At 56.1% G+C, this 16740-nt stretch overlaps 1 protein-coding gene and 1 long non-coding RNA gene across 3 annotated transcripts in view; one reads left to right on the forward strand and one right to left on the reverse strand.

Annotated features, from left to right (window-relative positions):
* Window positions 1–306: 306 nt before the first annotated feature.
* Window positions 307–16740, reverse strand: part of TRABD2B (TraB domain containing 2B) — a 226182-nt gene continuing 209748 nt past the window's right edge. For both annotated transcript variants that reach the window (XM_042247704.2, XM_027969797.3), the window contains 2 exons: window positions 14615–14884; window positions 307–5647 (listed from right to left, as the gene is read on the reverse strand). In XM_042247704.2, coding sequence (XP_042103638.1) covers window positions 5428–5647; window positions 14615–14884 — 490 coding nt within the window. In that variant the 3' untranslated portion in view covers window positions 307–5427. The remainder of the gene's footprint in view (window positions 5648–14614; window positions 14885–16740) is intronic.
* On the forward strand, window positions 6414–11122 carry LOC121819229 (uncharacterized). The gene is made up of 3 exons (XR_006059476.2): window positions 6414–7155; window positions 8317–8843; window positions 10340–11122. It is a non-coding gene; the product is annotated as an uncharacterized LOC121819229 (long non-coding RNA).

The raw sequence follows: 16740 nt of genomic DNA on the forward strand, positions 1-16740 counted from the left end.
GTAGGTGCTGATGAGTGAGAAGTGAGCGAGGGGGCCCCACGGGTGAAGCCAGCTTCCAGGTTGATTGTTCAGATGAACAAAGCTGGAGAGGGCTCCACGGACCCCACGTGGTGTGAGGTCTCTCAAGCCGCTGGACCCCTGCCCAAACACCCTCCCAGAAGCTGCCTGAATTTTTACATGGAAAGTGGGCCCATGCTAGGTCCTCTGCACCACCGCCTCAGGTGCTGGCCCTCTGAGCAAAGGTGACTCCCCACACGGCCCCCTGCGGGAGGAGGGGAGCCATCGGCATGCAGAGACACTGTCACGTGGAAGTCATCATATCTTTTATTAATATATTATGCTACAAAAATATTCTTGGCAAAATAACATTAATAGCATCTTTCTTTGTCTTCTATTATATTCTTAAAGAACTCTTCAGGATAATTCACAGAGGTGAAAGGAAGAGGTGATTAAAAGCGCAACATCAGGAATACCTTTCCAATACATTACGATCTGAAGCTGTGTCACACAGAGAGAGTGGGGCCGGGACGCCCTGCAAGCTCTTTGAGGCCCAGGAATGGCACAGGGGCTCTGGCTTCCCTTGCTCTGGGCTAGAACATCCCTTGACCAGGAGTCAGCCCCTGCCGCCCCAGCCACTGGGGGCCCAAGATGGCTGAGAGCCCCGCCAGAAACTTCTTAGACTGAGAGTCTTATTCAAAAGTCCACTTTCCCGCAGTGGGACTTGGGATGAAGGGGCCCTTCGAGGTGCGCTACTCTCTCACCTTCCTTGCCTGCCACACGCTCCTGATCCCGTGGCAGCCCTCAGGTGCTGGGAGGAAAGCTGAGCATAGGGCTGGGGAGGGGGGAATGCCTCACCTTTGTGGAGCCCCAGGATTGCACGTGGCATTCCCCAAGCAGGAAACAAAGTCTCCATGTGACAGATAAGGAGATGGAGGCTCAGAGAGGGGCGGGGACGTGCCCAAGGTCACTCAGCAAAGTGGAGGACTCTCTAGGCTATCTCTGGCAAGGAAGAGCCTACACTCGGAGAAAGAGCAGGGAGAGCTGAGAGGCCTCCCCAGTGGCTCATCGGTAAAGAGTCTGCCAGGAATGCCGGAGACGCAGGGGACGTGGGTTCAATCTCTGGGTCAGGATAAGCCCCTGGAGGAGGAAATGGCAACCCACTCCAGTATTTCTGCCTGGAAAATCTCATGGACAGAGGAACCTGGCGGGCCACAGTCCAAAGGGTTGCAGAATTGGACACGACTAAACACACACACACGAGGGAAAGCTCAGGGTGTGCTGATGCTCCTGGGAAAGGGCCTGGGAAGGCTCAGTCGGTCCTCAGGCCTCCCCTTTTCTCTCCCTCAGTGTCGGCGCGGGGCAGGGAGGGAAGGAGTTCTGGGCTGGGAGCAGGGGCCTGGGTTCCGGTTCAGCCTTGCCCCACTGCCCAGAAGTCCCCCTGCCCCAGGGCAGCAGGCAAGCATGCCAATTCATGTCAGGCCTGGCTGGGCTGTTGAAGAATGGGGGTGGAGGGTGGGGGGAGTGAGGCTAGACTGATTTCTGAAACTTACTGGTTTAGAGAGCCAGCCCGGGTGATTTTTTTGGCTGCTTAGATGAATTTTTGGAAAAATAACAGTGTTCAAAGAACCTGAGTATTAAAGAGCCAGGAGGGACCCTACCCCACTGCCTTGCCAAGACTTCAGCTCTCCTACCACATCTCCAGCCAGTGGGCCAATTGCCCCTGCTCACACACCACTCCTGATGGGAAACTCACCACTTCTAGGGACACCTGCCATCTTACGACTGCTTTGGCTTTGCGGAGACCCTTCTGCCAGCAGAACCAAGGTCTGCCTCTCTCCTTTCCTTCCTCATTCACTCCTTTCTTCCTCCGTCCTTCTCTGCACATCTCTTGGGTGGCATTTTTGTGTCCAGTGAGGATACAGGGATGAATTCACAAGACCCTTGCCACTGAGGAGCTCACAGTATGATAGGAGAGCAGAGACACAGTCAGTGCAGAGGGCTTCCTGGAGGATGTGATATCTGAGTTGATCCTCAAAGGATGAGCAGTTAGGGGTGAAAGAAAGGCATTTCCAGGCCTGGGAAACAGCATATGTGAAACAGCCTGTCTGTCGTGGGAAGGACAAATATGCTTCAGTCTGGCTACGCTTCATAGACTCCAGATCTTTGACGCTCAGAGCTGGGGGGGCCCTTGGTGGCCCGCTGCAGCTTCCTGCAGCTTGACTTGTACACCTTCGTGGTCCCGGCCTTCACAGGGTTGCTGGTGCTCAGAACAGCCTGGAGGGAGATCAGGAGACAGGGCCATGCTGACCTGACCTAGAAAGCCCCTAGGTCATTCCGTCAGCCGTTCTGGGGGACAGGACCCAGGGCCACCAGGAACATGCCGGCCCTCAGTCCTTGATCTCCTCTGCCTGCCTCAAGGTCAAAGGTAAGAGTCCTAAGCCAAGGATTTAGGATCTTAACAATGCTCTCAGAGAAACAGGGGCATTTTGTGAGGAGAGGCACATATCATATGCCGGAAAAAAATGTCAGCAGTGGTGGGTGGATTATTCCAAATCACGTGAGTGACTGCGGACGGAATGATGGTTCCCTGGCCCAGGAAGAGAGAATTCAAATGCCCCAGCTGTGCAGATTTCTGTCCATATGCCTCTGGTCTTTGGAAGTATAAGTCAGCAAGTTCTCTACTGCTTGGGCGGGGGGGGCTTGAGGGATGTAAGTTTCAAATCCTGGCCAGTGGTGGTTCCTCAGGGAACAGTGGATATGGGCTGCAGATGTCTAACTCACACTGGCCCTGGCTGTCCTATCAGTATATGTCTACCTGATCAGGCGGCCCATCTGTCTGCGGCCCATGTGGCTTCCTTTAAACACTTGAGTACTTGGTGGAGGGAGAGCTTGGGATCTCCCAACCTGCTCAGAGGAGGGATCTGGGGAACCCGCCTGTGGTCAGGGGCCTGGACAGAATGACCTGTAAAGTTCCTTCTAAGAACCTGGGATTGGGCTGCTTGTTGCCTTTTGATGATGAACTTCTCTATGCCAAGAAAGGCGGCTAGATTTGGCCCCAGCGCAGAGCCTGGCACTGTGTGTGTTTGATAATCACACACTGCATTAATTTACCTCTTTGGCCCCATGCCTGGCACAGATCTGGGCATGCGGTCAGGTGCTTGGACTGTTTACCAAGTGCTTCATCTCTAATTAACCTCGGGCTCTATCTCAATACATCTCATGCCACACTCTGCCCTGAACAGAGGGAAATCTGGCCTCTGTGTTTCTAATTCCTTTACACTTATCTCATCCAAATAGCACTCCGCGCCATCTATTTGATGTCCAACAGGCCTTCTGAGCCTGCTTTAAAAGTCAGCTAAGCCCCTTCCGGCTCAGAAATAGGAAGTCACATTTCTGCCAAGGATAAATGGACTCCAGCCTTGGCCGGGGTCAAGTTCAGTTTACAGTGTGGTACCCACGGGGCTGGCTGGACCCTGTGGAGCAGAGCTCAGGGCTCCTGCCAGGTCTCAAGTTCAAACATATTCATTTGGGTCAGAACTGAAAAGAATTCAGCTGCCTGCCAAGATGCCCCTGGGGCTTCTGACCATCCAATGAGTTGCCCAGAACCCTACTGTCTCAGATAGGAGGCAGCTGCCAGGCTGGGCACAATGGCACTGATGCTAATCAGACACTACCAGGCCTGCTAGGGAAGCCCATGGTGCGGCATCGCTGAGCAACACTGAACTAGCATCAGCAGGCCTGCCCAGCTGTGCAGCCTTGGGGAAGTACCTCGCCTCTCTGGGCCTATCTTCTCACTGTTCTTTTCTGTTGAATGAGGGCCCTTTCCGCTCTTGCGTTCCAGGACCCTGTAACTAATGAGCTGCCAGCCCAGTGAGGGTCCAGGGCTGGGATGCAGCCAACCTGGGCCCTCTGTCTTCTTGGCTGTCACCCTGGGGACAGAGGAGCTGGTCAGCTTCTCTGAGTCTCGGTGGCCTGCCTGCCCCCGTTTGGCTGCTCTGTCTCTGCAGGCCCATCACAACTATCCTCCAGCTTCACTGATTTGGCAGGAAAGCCTCTCATTGGCTCCAGGATAAGACAAGTTGGGGCATGGGACACGTGGCAGAGCCTGCTGCCAGAGCCCTTTGGCTGGAGGGACCAACATGATGACTGTAGCCAAGCGGTCTCTTTGGCTGCAGTAAGAAGCGTGTGCTGGCCCATTTGGTGAGATCTGCCTACCTTGGAACTTTCCTCTGCACAGAGAACCTGACAGACATGGTCCAAGAGACAAGTGTTGCTTTTGAGTCACCCTGATCTAGGGCCAGGTGCTGGCTGGGGAACACTGAACAAGTCCCTTTATCTTGTCCAGGGGCTCAGTTTCCTTATCTGTGAAATGGGGACAATCACATCTCACAGAATGGCGTGAGGATCCGTGATAAAGTGAGTGTGCAAAATGCCTGCCAGACTTTGAGCTAATGGCAGCTCTCATTACGAGTATCATTACCATGGAATTCCTAGAGGCCCTGTCTCTAAAACCGCACTTCTGTGCTCCTGTCCTTTGGCTCAGCTCACTCCATTTGGTCATGACTTCAACAGCCTCTCCTATAAGCCGAGATGGATTAATGATACCAGCCAGAACAGGGGGAGTCTAGACTCACACCCCGGATCTCCCACTTGCTTTGTGACCTTGGGCAACCGCCTTCTTCTCTTTGGTGAGTTTAACCATCTCAGTTTAACCATCTGTCACTTGGGGCTGGGGGGACCACCTCCCTCAGCGCCAACAGCCCTTCCCCCACCCCAGTGCTTCGGTCGGAACACTTACCAAGAGTTCTGGAGGGCCAGTTCACAGACACTCAGGGTTTTCAAAATAGCAGCATTCTCTTTCCTAAAGTACCTTCCCAGCCCCAGGATGCATCCAGGGGAAGGAAGGACCGTCAGCGTTCACATCTCTGGCTCCCAAGTCCAGTTTCACAAAAGCTAAGCCTGTCTGCCTGCCTCTCCCTCTGAGGACCCCACGGTGGGAGAAGCCAAATCGGCATGCTGGAGGACTCCACTGATCCAGGAGCTAGCCAGTTCAAAGCCACAGTCCCTGCAAGGTCTCAGTTGTCCTGGCAACCTGGGTTCACCTCCTGGGTTGGTGATGGGGCTAGTTATTAACATCGGCCACATAAAAATAGTTTTATCAGTAGAATAAATACATTTTTCTTTTTTAATATGGACACATATTTTACAAAAGAGCCCCATAGCACTATGGGAAATTAAGATCCTTCTACAAAAAAGAAGATGTAAGTCAGGTACAATAAAGCTCTAGTGTTTTAACGGATCCCATCTGGACTGCCCGAGAGGTGTCAAGCACCCCTGAAGGGTGGCAGGGGCAGTGGGTGCGGCTGCAGACCTTCCCGTCGGTTTCTCTGGCTTCTTTCTCTGCTCCAGGCAGGCATGCGGCCGAGGTCAGGAGGGTCCGAGGGTGTGCAGCAGGGAGGAGGCTACTATGCTGGCAGCAATGGCAGGGAGCAAGCCCAGGGTGGCCAGGGAGCGGCCGGGCGCTGAGCTGCTGGCGGGTGCTGGCTCTTCCTGCTGCTGGAGTGGGTCGGAGAGCTGGAAGGGGGGCTTGGCGGTCCCGGAGCTGTGCGTGGTCTGGAAGGGCTGTGGGGGTGGCGAGGCTGTGGTGCTGGAGGGAGAGAGATACATGGAATGTGGAACGGCCGCTCAATAGCCTTGTTCTGGGCTGTCATCTTAGAGTTCAGATCCAACTTTCTGTTCTATCTGGGTTTTCTTCCCTCATAAAATGGAGAGGGAAACAGAGGGCTCAGGCATGGAACGTGAGCAGCCCAGAGCCACACAGCCAGCCTCCAGTGTGACCACTCAAGAGAACTGAGTCCTGGGCAGAAAGCAGTGAAGTGTTTTGGGAGAGATCCATCTGGAGTCACACTGCGGCAGGCAGTCCTCACACTTATGTACGCAGGGGCCCTGGGCTTCCTGCTGCCCTCCCCTCCCCAGCCTGAAATAAACAGAAAAAACAGTACACAAACAGCAGCCACTGTTAACTGAGCACCTACCGGGAGTCTACACTTCACTACCAGCAGAATCTCTGGTCCTCAAAACAAATGTTCCTCGGGTCTCATCAGATGAGAAAACTGAGGCTCCACAAGGCCAGCTCAGAGAGGGAGTGGGGTGGTGCCTCTGGGGGCAGGAACCCTGGTGACCTCACTCTGCATAATCACAGCGAGTGTTGGTGAAGGTGATCACTCATGAACTGATCAAAATAGAAGCCAGTTTGGGAGGTCACAGGTGAGGTTCCTGGCTCAAGAGAGCCCGTGTGAAAGAGACATGGAAGGACAGAGACAAGAGAGTGAGACAGAGAAATAAGAAGAGGTGAAGTACCGAAGGAATTGGCGGGCTGAGGCCAGCACTTGGTGGAACTGGGAAGCGGAGGGGAGGGCGGGGGGCCGGGACCAGGTTACTGGCTCAGGTCCAGCGGAGATAGGAAATGATGAAGAAAGACAGGGGCAGAGAGCAAGGCAGGGACTGGGGAGGACACAGGACAAGGAGGGAGGCATAACAAAGAGAGACCAAGAGGGAGAGGGCTCTGGATAAAGGAAAGCACTGGACCCCACAGGTGATGGACCTACCCCTGCCCTGTGCAGCCCCAGGCAGCGGAAGGCAGATGGAGATGCAGGTGGAGGATCTGACAAGCCCCATCAGCCTAGAAGGTCAAGGCTGGGAGGGAAAGGCCAGGGACACGCAGAGAGGCCCCAGCCCAGTGTGGAGCCAGGATGGCCTCGCAGACGGGGTGACACTGTGAAGGCGGCGAGGCCAGCTTGCTTATGGCTGAGGGCGTCTCCAGTGGTGAGGAGAGCACTTACGCACTAAGGGCCCTGCGACAGCTGTGCCAACACGCTGCTGCTGTTCAGTCACCCGGTCGCGTCCACCTCTTTGCCACCCATGGACTGTAGCACACCAGGCCTCCTGTCCCTCACCATCTCCCAAGTTTGCCCAAGTTCATGTCCATTGCATCAGTGATGCCATCCAGCCATCTCATCCTCTGACGCCCTCTTTTCCTTCTGCCCTCAATCTTTCCCAGCATCAGTAGGGCACTGCTAATCCTCAAGACAGCACTACGAAGCAGGCAAGACCATTATCCCGTTTTACTTGTGAAGAAACAGAGTCACAAAGAGGGTAAGCATTAATAACTCGCTCCAGGACACACAGCAGGGACGGGATCTGAACTGGGCGCCTAGTGGGTGCTCTCTAGCAGCTGACAGCTTGGCAGGGAGCCTGCCCCTCTGTGGCTGTCTGCAGAACAGGAAGCCTCCTCCCTGTAGAACACTGCCGGCTCCCCAGTGCTTACCCCTCTCCCTGATGGGCTGCTTACGCCCCAGATCAGCCAGGAGTCCCTGTGCCATCTTGGCTGTGTTCTCACGTGCTGGGCATGAGACCCCAACCACTGGCCACATCACTGTGGTGAGCCCTGTAACCATCACTGCTGCAGCCCAGCCTCATCTCTGTCCCAGCCAGACCCTCTCACCCACCCTGGCTTAGCCTCGGTGGGGGGTGGGGGATGGGCAGAGGAGCCCATGGGTTTCAAGCACATCCTTGTCTGTACATGGATCGGGACTTCTGATCAGTGTGTGTGCTCGGCAGTGAAGGGGCTTATCATTCTCTGCCCTGACCCTCCATCTCTGCTCTACTCCGAGTCATGCTGTGGCTGCAGGAACCCACCACATCCTCTCACCCTGGACTCTACAGCTGTTACCTGTGTGTTCCTGTCTTTAGAAATTCCCAGAGACCTAATCAGGAGAGGCGGGTGCACATGCACCATGGATGGCAGGAAGGTGTTTCTGGACAGAGACTCTGTGGGTGGCACAAGAAAGAGGGCGCAGACGGCTTCGGATGCTCCTTATGACCACCCCCCAAGTCTGGCCTGTCCTGCCTCCCACCCCGTGCCAGCCCTCGGAGCACCTGAGACCTCTCACATGATTTGGTGTGGGCTGACCTCCCCTTCCCGGGCTCTCTCAGGAACACTACCCTCCCCAGCCACATCTAATGTCCTGCCATTTTCTGACTCACCTTTGAAGACCTAATTCCATGTCCCCTCACCTCTTTGATCTGTCCTCCAAGCCCCAAGACCCCTGGAAGAGTTGAAGCTCCTATGAAGCCTTTCATATTTCTCACTGCTCACACTGCCATTGGCACCTAGTTCTGCACATGAGGCTTGAGTGGGTTTTGTACATGAGGCATTATGTACAAAACAATGCCTGGTACACTGGGACTGCTGTATGGCATTGGCTGTTTTTAGCATGATTATGACATTTGTGTCTTCATCTCTCTCACTAATAGCGTCCTCCATGTATGGAGCACTTCCTGTATGCTGGCAGACGCTGTGCTCCATGCTATACATATGTCGTCTCATTATTCCCATTTCCAAGATGGGGAAACTGAGCCTGAAGATGTGCAATGGACTGTCTGCCTCCCCAGTCTCAGGTGGGCTGAGGTGCCATCCCTAACTGGGGAGATGGAGAGCCTGGGAGTGAAGCATGGTGCTTCCTGTCGAGACCTCACACACCTGCGGATGGAGGCTTGCCAGGGTCAGAGAGGACGCCTCCTGCGGTCTCAGCCCTCGGAGGGGATCTTGCACATACCCAGCAGGGCCACTACCACAGCCCCTTCCCTCCCTTTCTTTTCTAGGGAAAAGTCCCTCCCAGCTGCTGCCCTATTTTTTCAGATCAAGAAGCCAGGAAGGCTGGCCTCAGAAGGGAGGCTGGGCTGCCACCTGAGATGCCCAGAATGGGAACCAAGGCTGGCTGCAGCCAGCCCCCCTCTAAGAAGGAAGACAAATAGGCATCTTGAAAACTGTGTCTCACAAGGTACCCAAAGGCATTTGCTTTCACACTTTGAAAACCAAAGATGCAAGCTCCCCCTTGGAGCCTGAGTAGGGGTTTTATATGTTTGGAAGGAGTCCCAGGGAAATGGAGTGAGGTTGCTGGGGGGGGGGGGTTGTCGCAGTGGGCAGAAATCTTCTCCAGATGCCCCCACCTCTTGGGCCCCCTCTAGAAAGCCCAGGCCCCAGTCCAGATCCCAGCCCTGCCCCAGGCCCATGCTGGGGAAAATTGTCTCATGGCAAAGCGGCCTCAAAGCCAAACCAAACACCCCGAGTGTTCCCAGGCTCTGCAGACGGCTGGATCCAAGGGCCGGGTGTGCTCAGAGCTGACAGGGACCCTGGTGTGGGCAAGGGCTCTCTGCCTGGGTGAAGGCAAGAGCCCGAGGTCCCTGTCCCCTGCATGACTTTGGGCAAGTCCTGCCCTCGAGGCCTCAGTTTCCCTGTGTACAATGAAGGAGCAGAAACAGACCCTTGGCTTTAAAGTGTTTTCGAGCTGTAGAAGCCAGAAGTGGGATCACAGGCAGAAGCAGAAGATATGATGCACAGAAACGCAGGGCTGGTGGCTGAGATGTGGCAGCTGGCTTCCCTGAGGCCCCACTGTGGGGCTTCCTGGAGGAGGGCCCCCATCCTGGCACTAGAGGATCCCTAAGAACCACCCGGGACTGGGTCTGGGGAGTCCTGGGGCTGTGGCTCTCTTGCAGTACAAGCAGGTGGGCTCCTCAGAGGGCTCCAAGGAGACAAACGGGAGATAGAGCTGGAGGCCTGGCTGATGGGCAGCCCTGCTGGCTTGGCGTGGCCCTTGCGATGTGGTCAGGCTGGAACCATCTGGGCAGACTGGGCAGATGCAGGCAGAGGTCTAAAGTGACCGGTATGCCCACAGCTCCCTGTCCTGATATCTAAGGCCCACGCCAGCCTCCAGGCCACATGGTCTTCTCTGTCAGGACTGTCTTCACCTTCCTCTCAGCTTCCTTGGGTCACTTCACCCCTCAGGGTCCCCGACCGTCCTCCCCTCACTGACTGGATTCCCTGCCAGGCACAGGCAGGCTGGCCGTGGCTGCAGGGCTCTTTCAGCTGCACCATAGCTGGGAGCAGCCCCTGCCTGGCCACAATCCAAGGCTCCTCCTGCTCTAGTCCCCACGAGCACTGGACGTGGGCTGGGCACACTGCACGTGGCCATCACATTCTTGTTTAACTGTGTGCTGCTCACCCAGGGGGTCATTTAAGCCTGAGGTGTGCTGATGGCCCAGGAGCCGTTTCCCGCTGGGGGATGGGGCGAGTGGTGCCCTAGACCCGACTCTGAGAGTCAGCCACCAACGGGGGGATAGCTGTTCCTGAGTGTCACCAGTGGCCTAATGCCAGCTCACCACTCTATAAGCACCATCTTTTTACTCTAAGACTCAGAGCAAGGACGAGGAGGGGCTGGGGATGCTGCCCAAATTCATATATGTTCCCATCCACTGAATGATCTTGTTCTCTGATCAGATGGGGTCCTGGCATCATGAAGAGACGCTGAGCACCCTGTCTAGTCCCGGGAGACAGCCTGGCTGTTCTGCGAGAAAGCTGAGCTGGAGAACCTCAGGGCAGGCCGGCAGACCAGTGGGAAGTATGCAGAGCCCTCCAGGGGTCCAGGGCAAGAGGACACAGTTCTCTCCTCCTCCGCGGGGCCTTGGGCCATCTGCTCAAACCTCGGGGGGAAACCGAGGCCCAGGAGGCCAATGACCCCCTGCTCATGTGTGTCCTGCACCCCCACTCCTGTGTGGTGGCACCCGCAGGGCTCTGCGTCCACCACATACAGACTCCCACCTCTGTGCTTGGCTTCCGGCTGTGCCCAGAGCTCGGGAAACGCTCTCTACCCTGCACCTGCTCCCTCATGATGGTCCCAGCGCCCTGCTCCCTCCTTTATCCAACTCCCCCCCTCCCCCAACGCCCGAGCACACACACACCCCCCAGCGGCCCAGCAGTGGACTGGGAGACAGCAGAGCTGGTGTGACCTACAGAGGACAGCCAAGGCACTAACCGTGCAAAAGGAGAAAACGAGGACTGTCGCAAATCTGACTGATCGGGGCAGTGGCCTGCACAGAGCCAGCGTGGGAATCGACTGCGCCCTGACCTGCCCCCTGCTGTTCACGCCACTGCCCTGTTGCCCCCCACCCGGCTGACAGACGCAGGGGGCTCCCTGACAGCGCTCCACCGCGGCTGCTCAACCATCTGCAGACACATGCCCCACCCCTTCCTTGGGTCCCCATAAATCATCCTGCCACGAGCTGCTGCTTCTCTAAACTTCCTTCATCGTGTTTACATTTGGGGTAATGAGGGGCGAGGGGAGGCCAGCCTGCTCCAGGTGGAGTCCTGGTCGGGCTCTTCAGCCCCCTCCTCACTCTTTCCCTGCTTCTCTGACTCATGCATGTGGTCAACAAACGCTCACGAGGCCTCTGGTGACCCAGAAGAGTCAACCCAGCTCTGATCCCCAGGGCCTCCCAGCCTAGACGCAAGTGAGGAACTGCTGTCTGTGAGAGCATGCCAGGACAGGGGCACCCGAGGCACCCATGGATGGTGCGGGTGGGGTGAGGATGGGGGCTGTGGGAGCCGGGGCCGGGGGGGGGGGCACAGGGAACACGATGCGGGGAGGAAGGCGAGGAGGAGGGAGACGCTCGTCAGGCAAGGACATCAGGGGCGTCTGCATGGTGCTGGACGACTGTGACTCTCAGCATCTGACAGAGCTGGCTGCAGCTTCTGACTCCCTACCTGGCTTGAATCCTGAATATTCATTGGAAGGACTGAAGCTAAAACTCCAATACTTTGGCCACTTGATGTGAAGAGCCGACTTCATTAGAAAAGAGCCTGATGCTGGGAAAGATTGAAAGCAGGAGGAGAAGGGGACCACAGAGGATGAAATGGTTGGATGGCATCACCGACCCAATGGACATGAGTTTGAGCAATCTCCGGGAGATGGTCAAGTAGAGGGAAGCCTGGTGTGCTGCAGTCCATGGGATCACAAAGAGTCGGACATGATTGACCGACTTAACAACAACAACAGCAACAACAACCTGATTTGACACACGGTCTTGGGCAAGACCAAGACCTCACTGAGTGTCAGTTTCATCGTTAGTCAAGCGAAGCTGACTTCCGGGACTCTTGACAGGACTAGGGGTCGTGATGGATGTAAGCAGCTGGCACAGCAGGAACTCAGCAAATGTCCACTCACACCCATTCCCCCTCAGAGAGAGAGGCAAGGACAAAGGTGGGGGTGGGCCATGCACAGTCTGCTGTGCGGCAGCACACAGCTCAGCCAGGACGCCCCAGGGGTCTCACAGGAGGAGGGCAGAAGCTCTGCATCCAAGTGTACCCAGTGAGGGATGGGCGGCAAGGGAAAGCTCTGAGAATCTCAGGCTTGAGGAGGGAGCTGTGCCGGGGCGTGACTGGGGGCCGGAGACCCGGGGTACCTCGCTTCAGGATCACGGGTGGAAGATGAGGTCCGGCAGAGGGAATGGAGAGCAGAGGATGTAGCCAGGGGGGTGGACAACTGTTCTGTGCTCAGTTGTGTCTGACTGTGCGACCCCATGGACCGTAGCCCACCAGGCTCCTCTATCTGTGGAATTCTCCAGGCAAGACTGGAGTGGGTTGCCATGCCCTCCTCCAGGGGATCTTCCCGACCCAGGGATGGAACCTGGGCCTCCTGCATTGCAGGCAGAGGGGGAAGCAAATTGAGAAAACCCTGAATGGAATGAACGCTATAAGGAACCCAGTACTGCCAGAAGGGCTGCAATGGACTCCAGGTCCCCTCCAGAGAGGCCTCCTCTGCTTCCTCTTGGAGAATGGCAAACTTGGAAGCTCTACGAGGGTGGGTAGGGTGAGACCTGGGAGTGGCGGGAGCTGGGCCCTTGCATCTAGGTCCTCGGGGACCTCAGCGCTGGCTTCCCTGTAACGCAGAGAAACTTGCAACAAACAGGCTGCCTGTTGGTGGAACTCTTCTTCTCCAATCCAACCAGATGGAAGAAAGTTATCCAACCACAGTTTATCTATTGGGACTGAGAAGGGATCCCTCTAGTCAAAGAAAAGCTGTTTTCTTCTCCTGAAACCAGGCTCTGTATTCCAGAGAGACATTTTGTGAGAAGGAAACCGTTTGGAGTCATTTGCTGAAATTTGCCTTTCAGACATGGTTAGGAGCTGGGGGTCTGTGGCTGGAGCTGACAGCCCAGCTTCCCTGCTGTCATCCCAAGGACCAGACCCACTGCTGGCCGTGTCTGGTCACCGGGCAGGCTGATCGGGGCCCAGGGTGAATGGCCTGACTGGGAGGGTTCATGGGCTGCCAGCCACTCCCTGGTGGCTCGTGAGCCCTCTCCAGGGCTGTGGAGCGGCTCTCGGTAATGCTGTGCTCTTGTTCCTGACCATGCCGGCACAGGAGCCAAATGTGTCGAGGCCAATATAACTACAGCAGTAACCCCGCCTTGGGCAGGGCAGGCCCGTGGGACCCCTGAAGAAGCGTGTTTCCCAGCAACCCAAGGCAGGCGCTCTGAAACCAATATAGGCCAGATCAGCAATGGACTCGACTCTTACTGGCTGGAAGGCTCTTTAAGACATTGCACAGGCCGCACGTTAAGGCTGTAGACTGGACTATGTCAGCTTTCTGTCTATGACTCAGAGACCTGGCTGAGGGAGGATCTTGAAGGGAATTCCTGTGCAACCCTGGACAAGCCCCCACCCCAGGCCTTGGCTCACCATTGGTAAACTCAGAGCTGGATCCACGTTTCCCAAAGCTGCTCAGAAGACTCTAGCGCACATTCAACAAGCAGCTTTCCGGTTCCAGTGCAGCATGTCCCCATATATCAGGGCCACAATGGGGCCTGGGGTATCATTTAACAAGTACCCAAGGAGATTCTATCTAGGGATGCGGAGGAAAACCCCAGATAATGATCTTTAGGGTCCGGGTGGAGACTCTTGAGTCTCCAAGGGCCTGGCACTGGGCACAACATCCGGCGCTGGGCACACAACCTCCAGCGCTGGGCTACCACGGTGGGCAGGACTCTGCCCGCCCTGGCGGTCATTCCCTGGGACGTCCTGGTTGCTCTGGGGACACTGTTCACCAGATGTGGAGATTTCTGCCCCAAAGTGGAATCTAGGGAGACCACCCACTGCTGGGCCTGCTGGTGGAGGTTGGAAGGCAGCGTCGTGGTTACAGCAGGAGCTGTGAGCACAGACAGGCCAAGGGATTGCTGCAGGGAGACATGGGCAGAGGACAGAGGACCACTGCAGCACCCGCCAGCCCTGAACAAGGATATCACAAACCCCTCAGCCCCTCCTCAGGAGCCCACGGCCTCCACCTGCCATCTCTCTGACCCGCTGCAGAGGCTGGCTGCTCAGACCATCCACCCAGGTCTAGGGAACTCACAGCCTTCTGATGTAACCAGCCTGTTCCATTTCCTCCTACTTTCACCTTCTGGCCCCTGGGACAAGTGGGGCCTGCTGTGCACCCCAGGTGCCTCCAGGAAAGCTAAGGGCAAAGCAGAGTTTTGTCCACTGCACCTGAAGGGAGCTGCTATTCACTCACCTTTAACTGGAAACTGACAAGTCAGGTGTGCGCATGCTCCGCAAACCCTGCCGGATGAACCCGGGACGAGCCTATTCCGATCGAGCGCCCACCCGCCACGCTTCCTCAGAGCCGGACTCGCGGATAACAGAGCGCGTCCGACCCTGCTGGGTCTGAGGTAGGCCGGCCAGAGAGAGGCCCAGCTCCCGCAGACCTGTCTCCCAGCTCACCTGTCCTCGATGCGCACCCAGAGGTCACTGAACTGCCGCGGCCGCTGGTGTTTGTTCTGCCGCTTGAGCCACTTCTTCTGCCGTCCAAACTCCTCCAGCTGGCTGAGGCTGTCGGGGAGCAGCAGGTGTGGGGACAGCGCTGGGTCCTCCTCCTCCGGTGGGGCGGTGGGGGGCGCCGATGGGGCCGCGGGCAGGGCAGCAGCTGGGGTCGCTGAGGCGGGGCTCGCCGAGGTCCCCGCGGGTGGAGGTGCAGGGCTCCCGGCGACAGGGCTGGAAAGGGGCAATGGTAGGTGAGGCATGCGTGTTGGCGCCTGTCATTCACGTGTCACAGGGCATACAACTCAGTGGGTGGGTTGTCGTGGCAGGAGAAGGTGCCAGGGTGCCCTGCTGAGAGGCACCCAGGAAAACTATTGCCTAGTGTCAGAGAGAGAGCTTTGATCCCTGCTTGCATTTATTGACTCAATGTGTGAAAGTGAAAATTGCTCAGTCGTTTCCAACTCTTTGTGACCCCGTGGACTATACAGTCCATGGAATTTTCCAGGCCAGAATCCTGGAGTGGGTAGCCTTTTCCTTCTCCAGGGGATCTTCCCAACCCAGGGATTGAACCCAGGTCTCCCGCATTGCAGGCAGATTCTTTACCAGCTGAGCCACAAGGGAAGCCCAATACTGATACAATAAATATTTATTAAGCATCTACCCCGCACCAGGAACTTTCTAGGCAGTGAATGTCAGTAGTGACCAAAATAGGCAAAGGCCCTGCCTTATTCGTGCTAATATTCTAAAGCAGGAGACAGAGAGGAAAATGTGCATGATGTCAGACAGTGGTAATTGCTGAGGAAAAAATAAAGCAGAGTCACGAGGGACAGTGTGGGCCATGGGAGGGGGCTGGCAGGGAGGACAGTTTGGTCCCTGTTGGTGACATTTGAGCCCAGACTAGTAGGAGTGAGCCCTGAGTGGGCATCTGGTTCCGTATCTGACCTTGGTCAAGGTCTTGTTCACTCAGCAGCTCTGGCTGAGGGGCCTGAGGCGAGTTGCCTAACTTGTAATGTGGTGTACCTCAGTCTCCCGCTCTGAAAAATGGGGATATTACAGCCAGTGCCTCATAGCTGCATCACGACGGTTTTGTGAGTTAACAAAGGCAAAGCACTCAGAAATGGTGCCTAGCAAATAGCGGCTGAAACATTCTAGTAATTGACATCCTTAAATATGAAATATTAACATTGCTGCTGTGTCATTTGTCTAACACACATCTCCTGAGCACCTTTTCAGGGGAGGCAGGACAGCTTGGAGCAGGTTAGAGCTCAAGCTGTGCTGGGCTCCAAGGTGGGTTCAGTCCCCGGCTCTGCACCTTCCAGGCTGTGTACCTAAGGACAGGGACACAAGCGTCTAAGCAGCTGCTGGCTATAAGCGGAAGTTAGTCACTTCATAGGGTTGTCATGAAGATGAGAGATGAGGTCTTAACATAGTGCCTGGCACAGATCTGGCCTCTCTTTAATGTCGCCCACAAGGGAATGGAGCTGGCTGCAGCAGGCACTGATGTGCAATTAAGTGTGTGGTGTGGAATCCATATTCCATACAGTGGTGCACAGACACCCTTCAGCCTGGAAACACCCTCCAGTCCTCTCTCTTTTATTCTTTCCTCCCTGTGGTCTACATGGAATTCCTGCTGGGGACATCTGACACGGGGAATGTTGGGCATGGTCCCAAGAATTGTAAAGGCGAGGTGGTGCCCAAGGGAGTCTGTCCCCCGACTCCATTCCACATGCATGAAAGGGGTGAGGGATTTCTCTCTCCTTGAAGGACAGAAGGCCATCAGCTAAGCCTGTCCTCCCCCAGCCCCCATGGCAACCCCAGATTCCCAGGGTCCAGGAGATGCCGCAGCTGCTGGGAAGATAATTCAAAACAGGCAGACAAAAAGATGGATCCAGGAAGCACCTGTGGTCGATGATGGCTTTTATTGTTGGGGCCTCCTCGGCATCCCCGCCCCCTCACCCCACCCGCAGGATTTCAGCAGAGACTCCGGCTGAGAGCGGGCCAGGGTCCATGGGGGCATCCCCCCACTACTGCCTGGGCTCTGAGATGAATAGGAGCTGAGGCAGCATTGCTCAGCTGCCTGCTCCCCTGCC

Source organism: Ovis aries, chromosome 1, assembly GCF_016772045.2.
Source record: "Ovis aries strain OAR_USU_Benz2616 breed Rambouillet chromosome 1, ARS-UI_Ramb_v3.0, whole genome shotgun sequence".
NCBI lineage: Eukaryota > Metazoa > Chordata > Mammalia > Artiodactyla > Bovidae > Ovis > Ovis aries.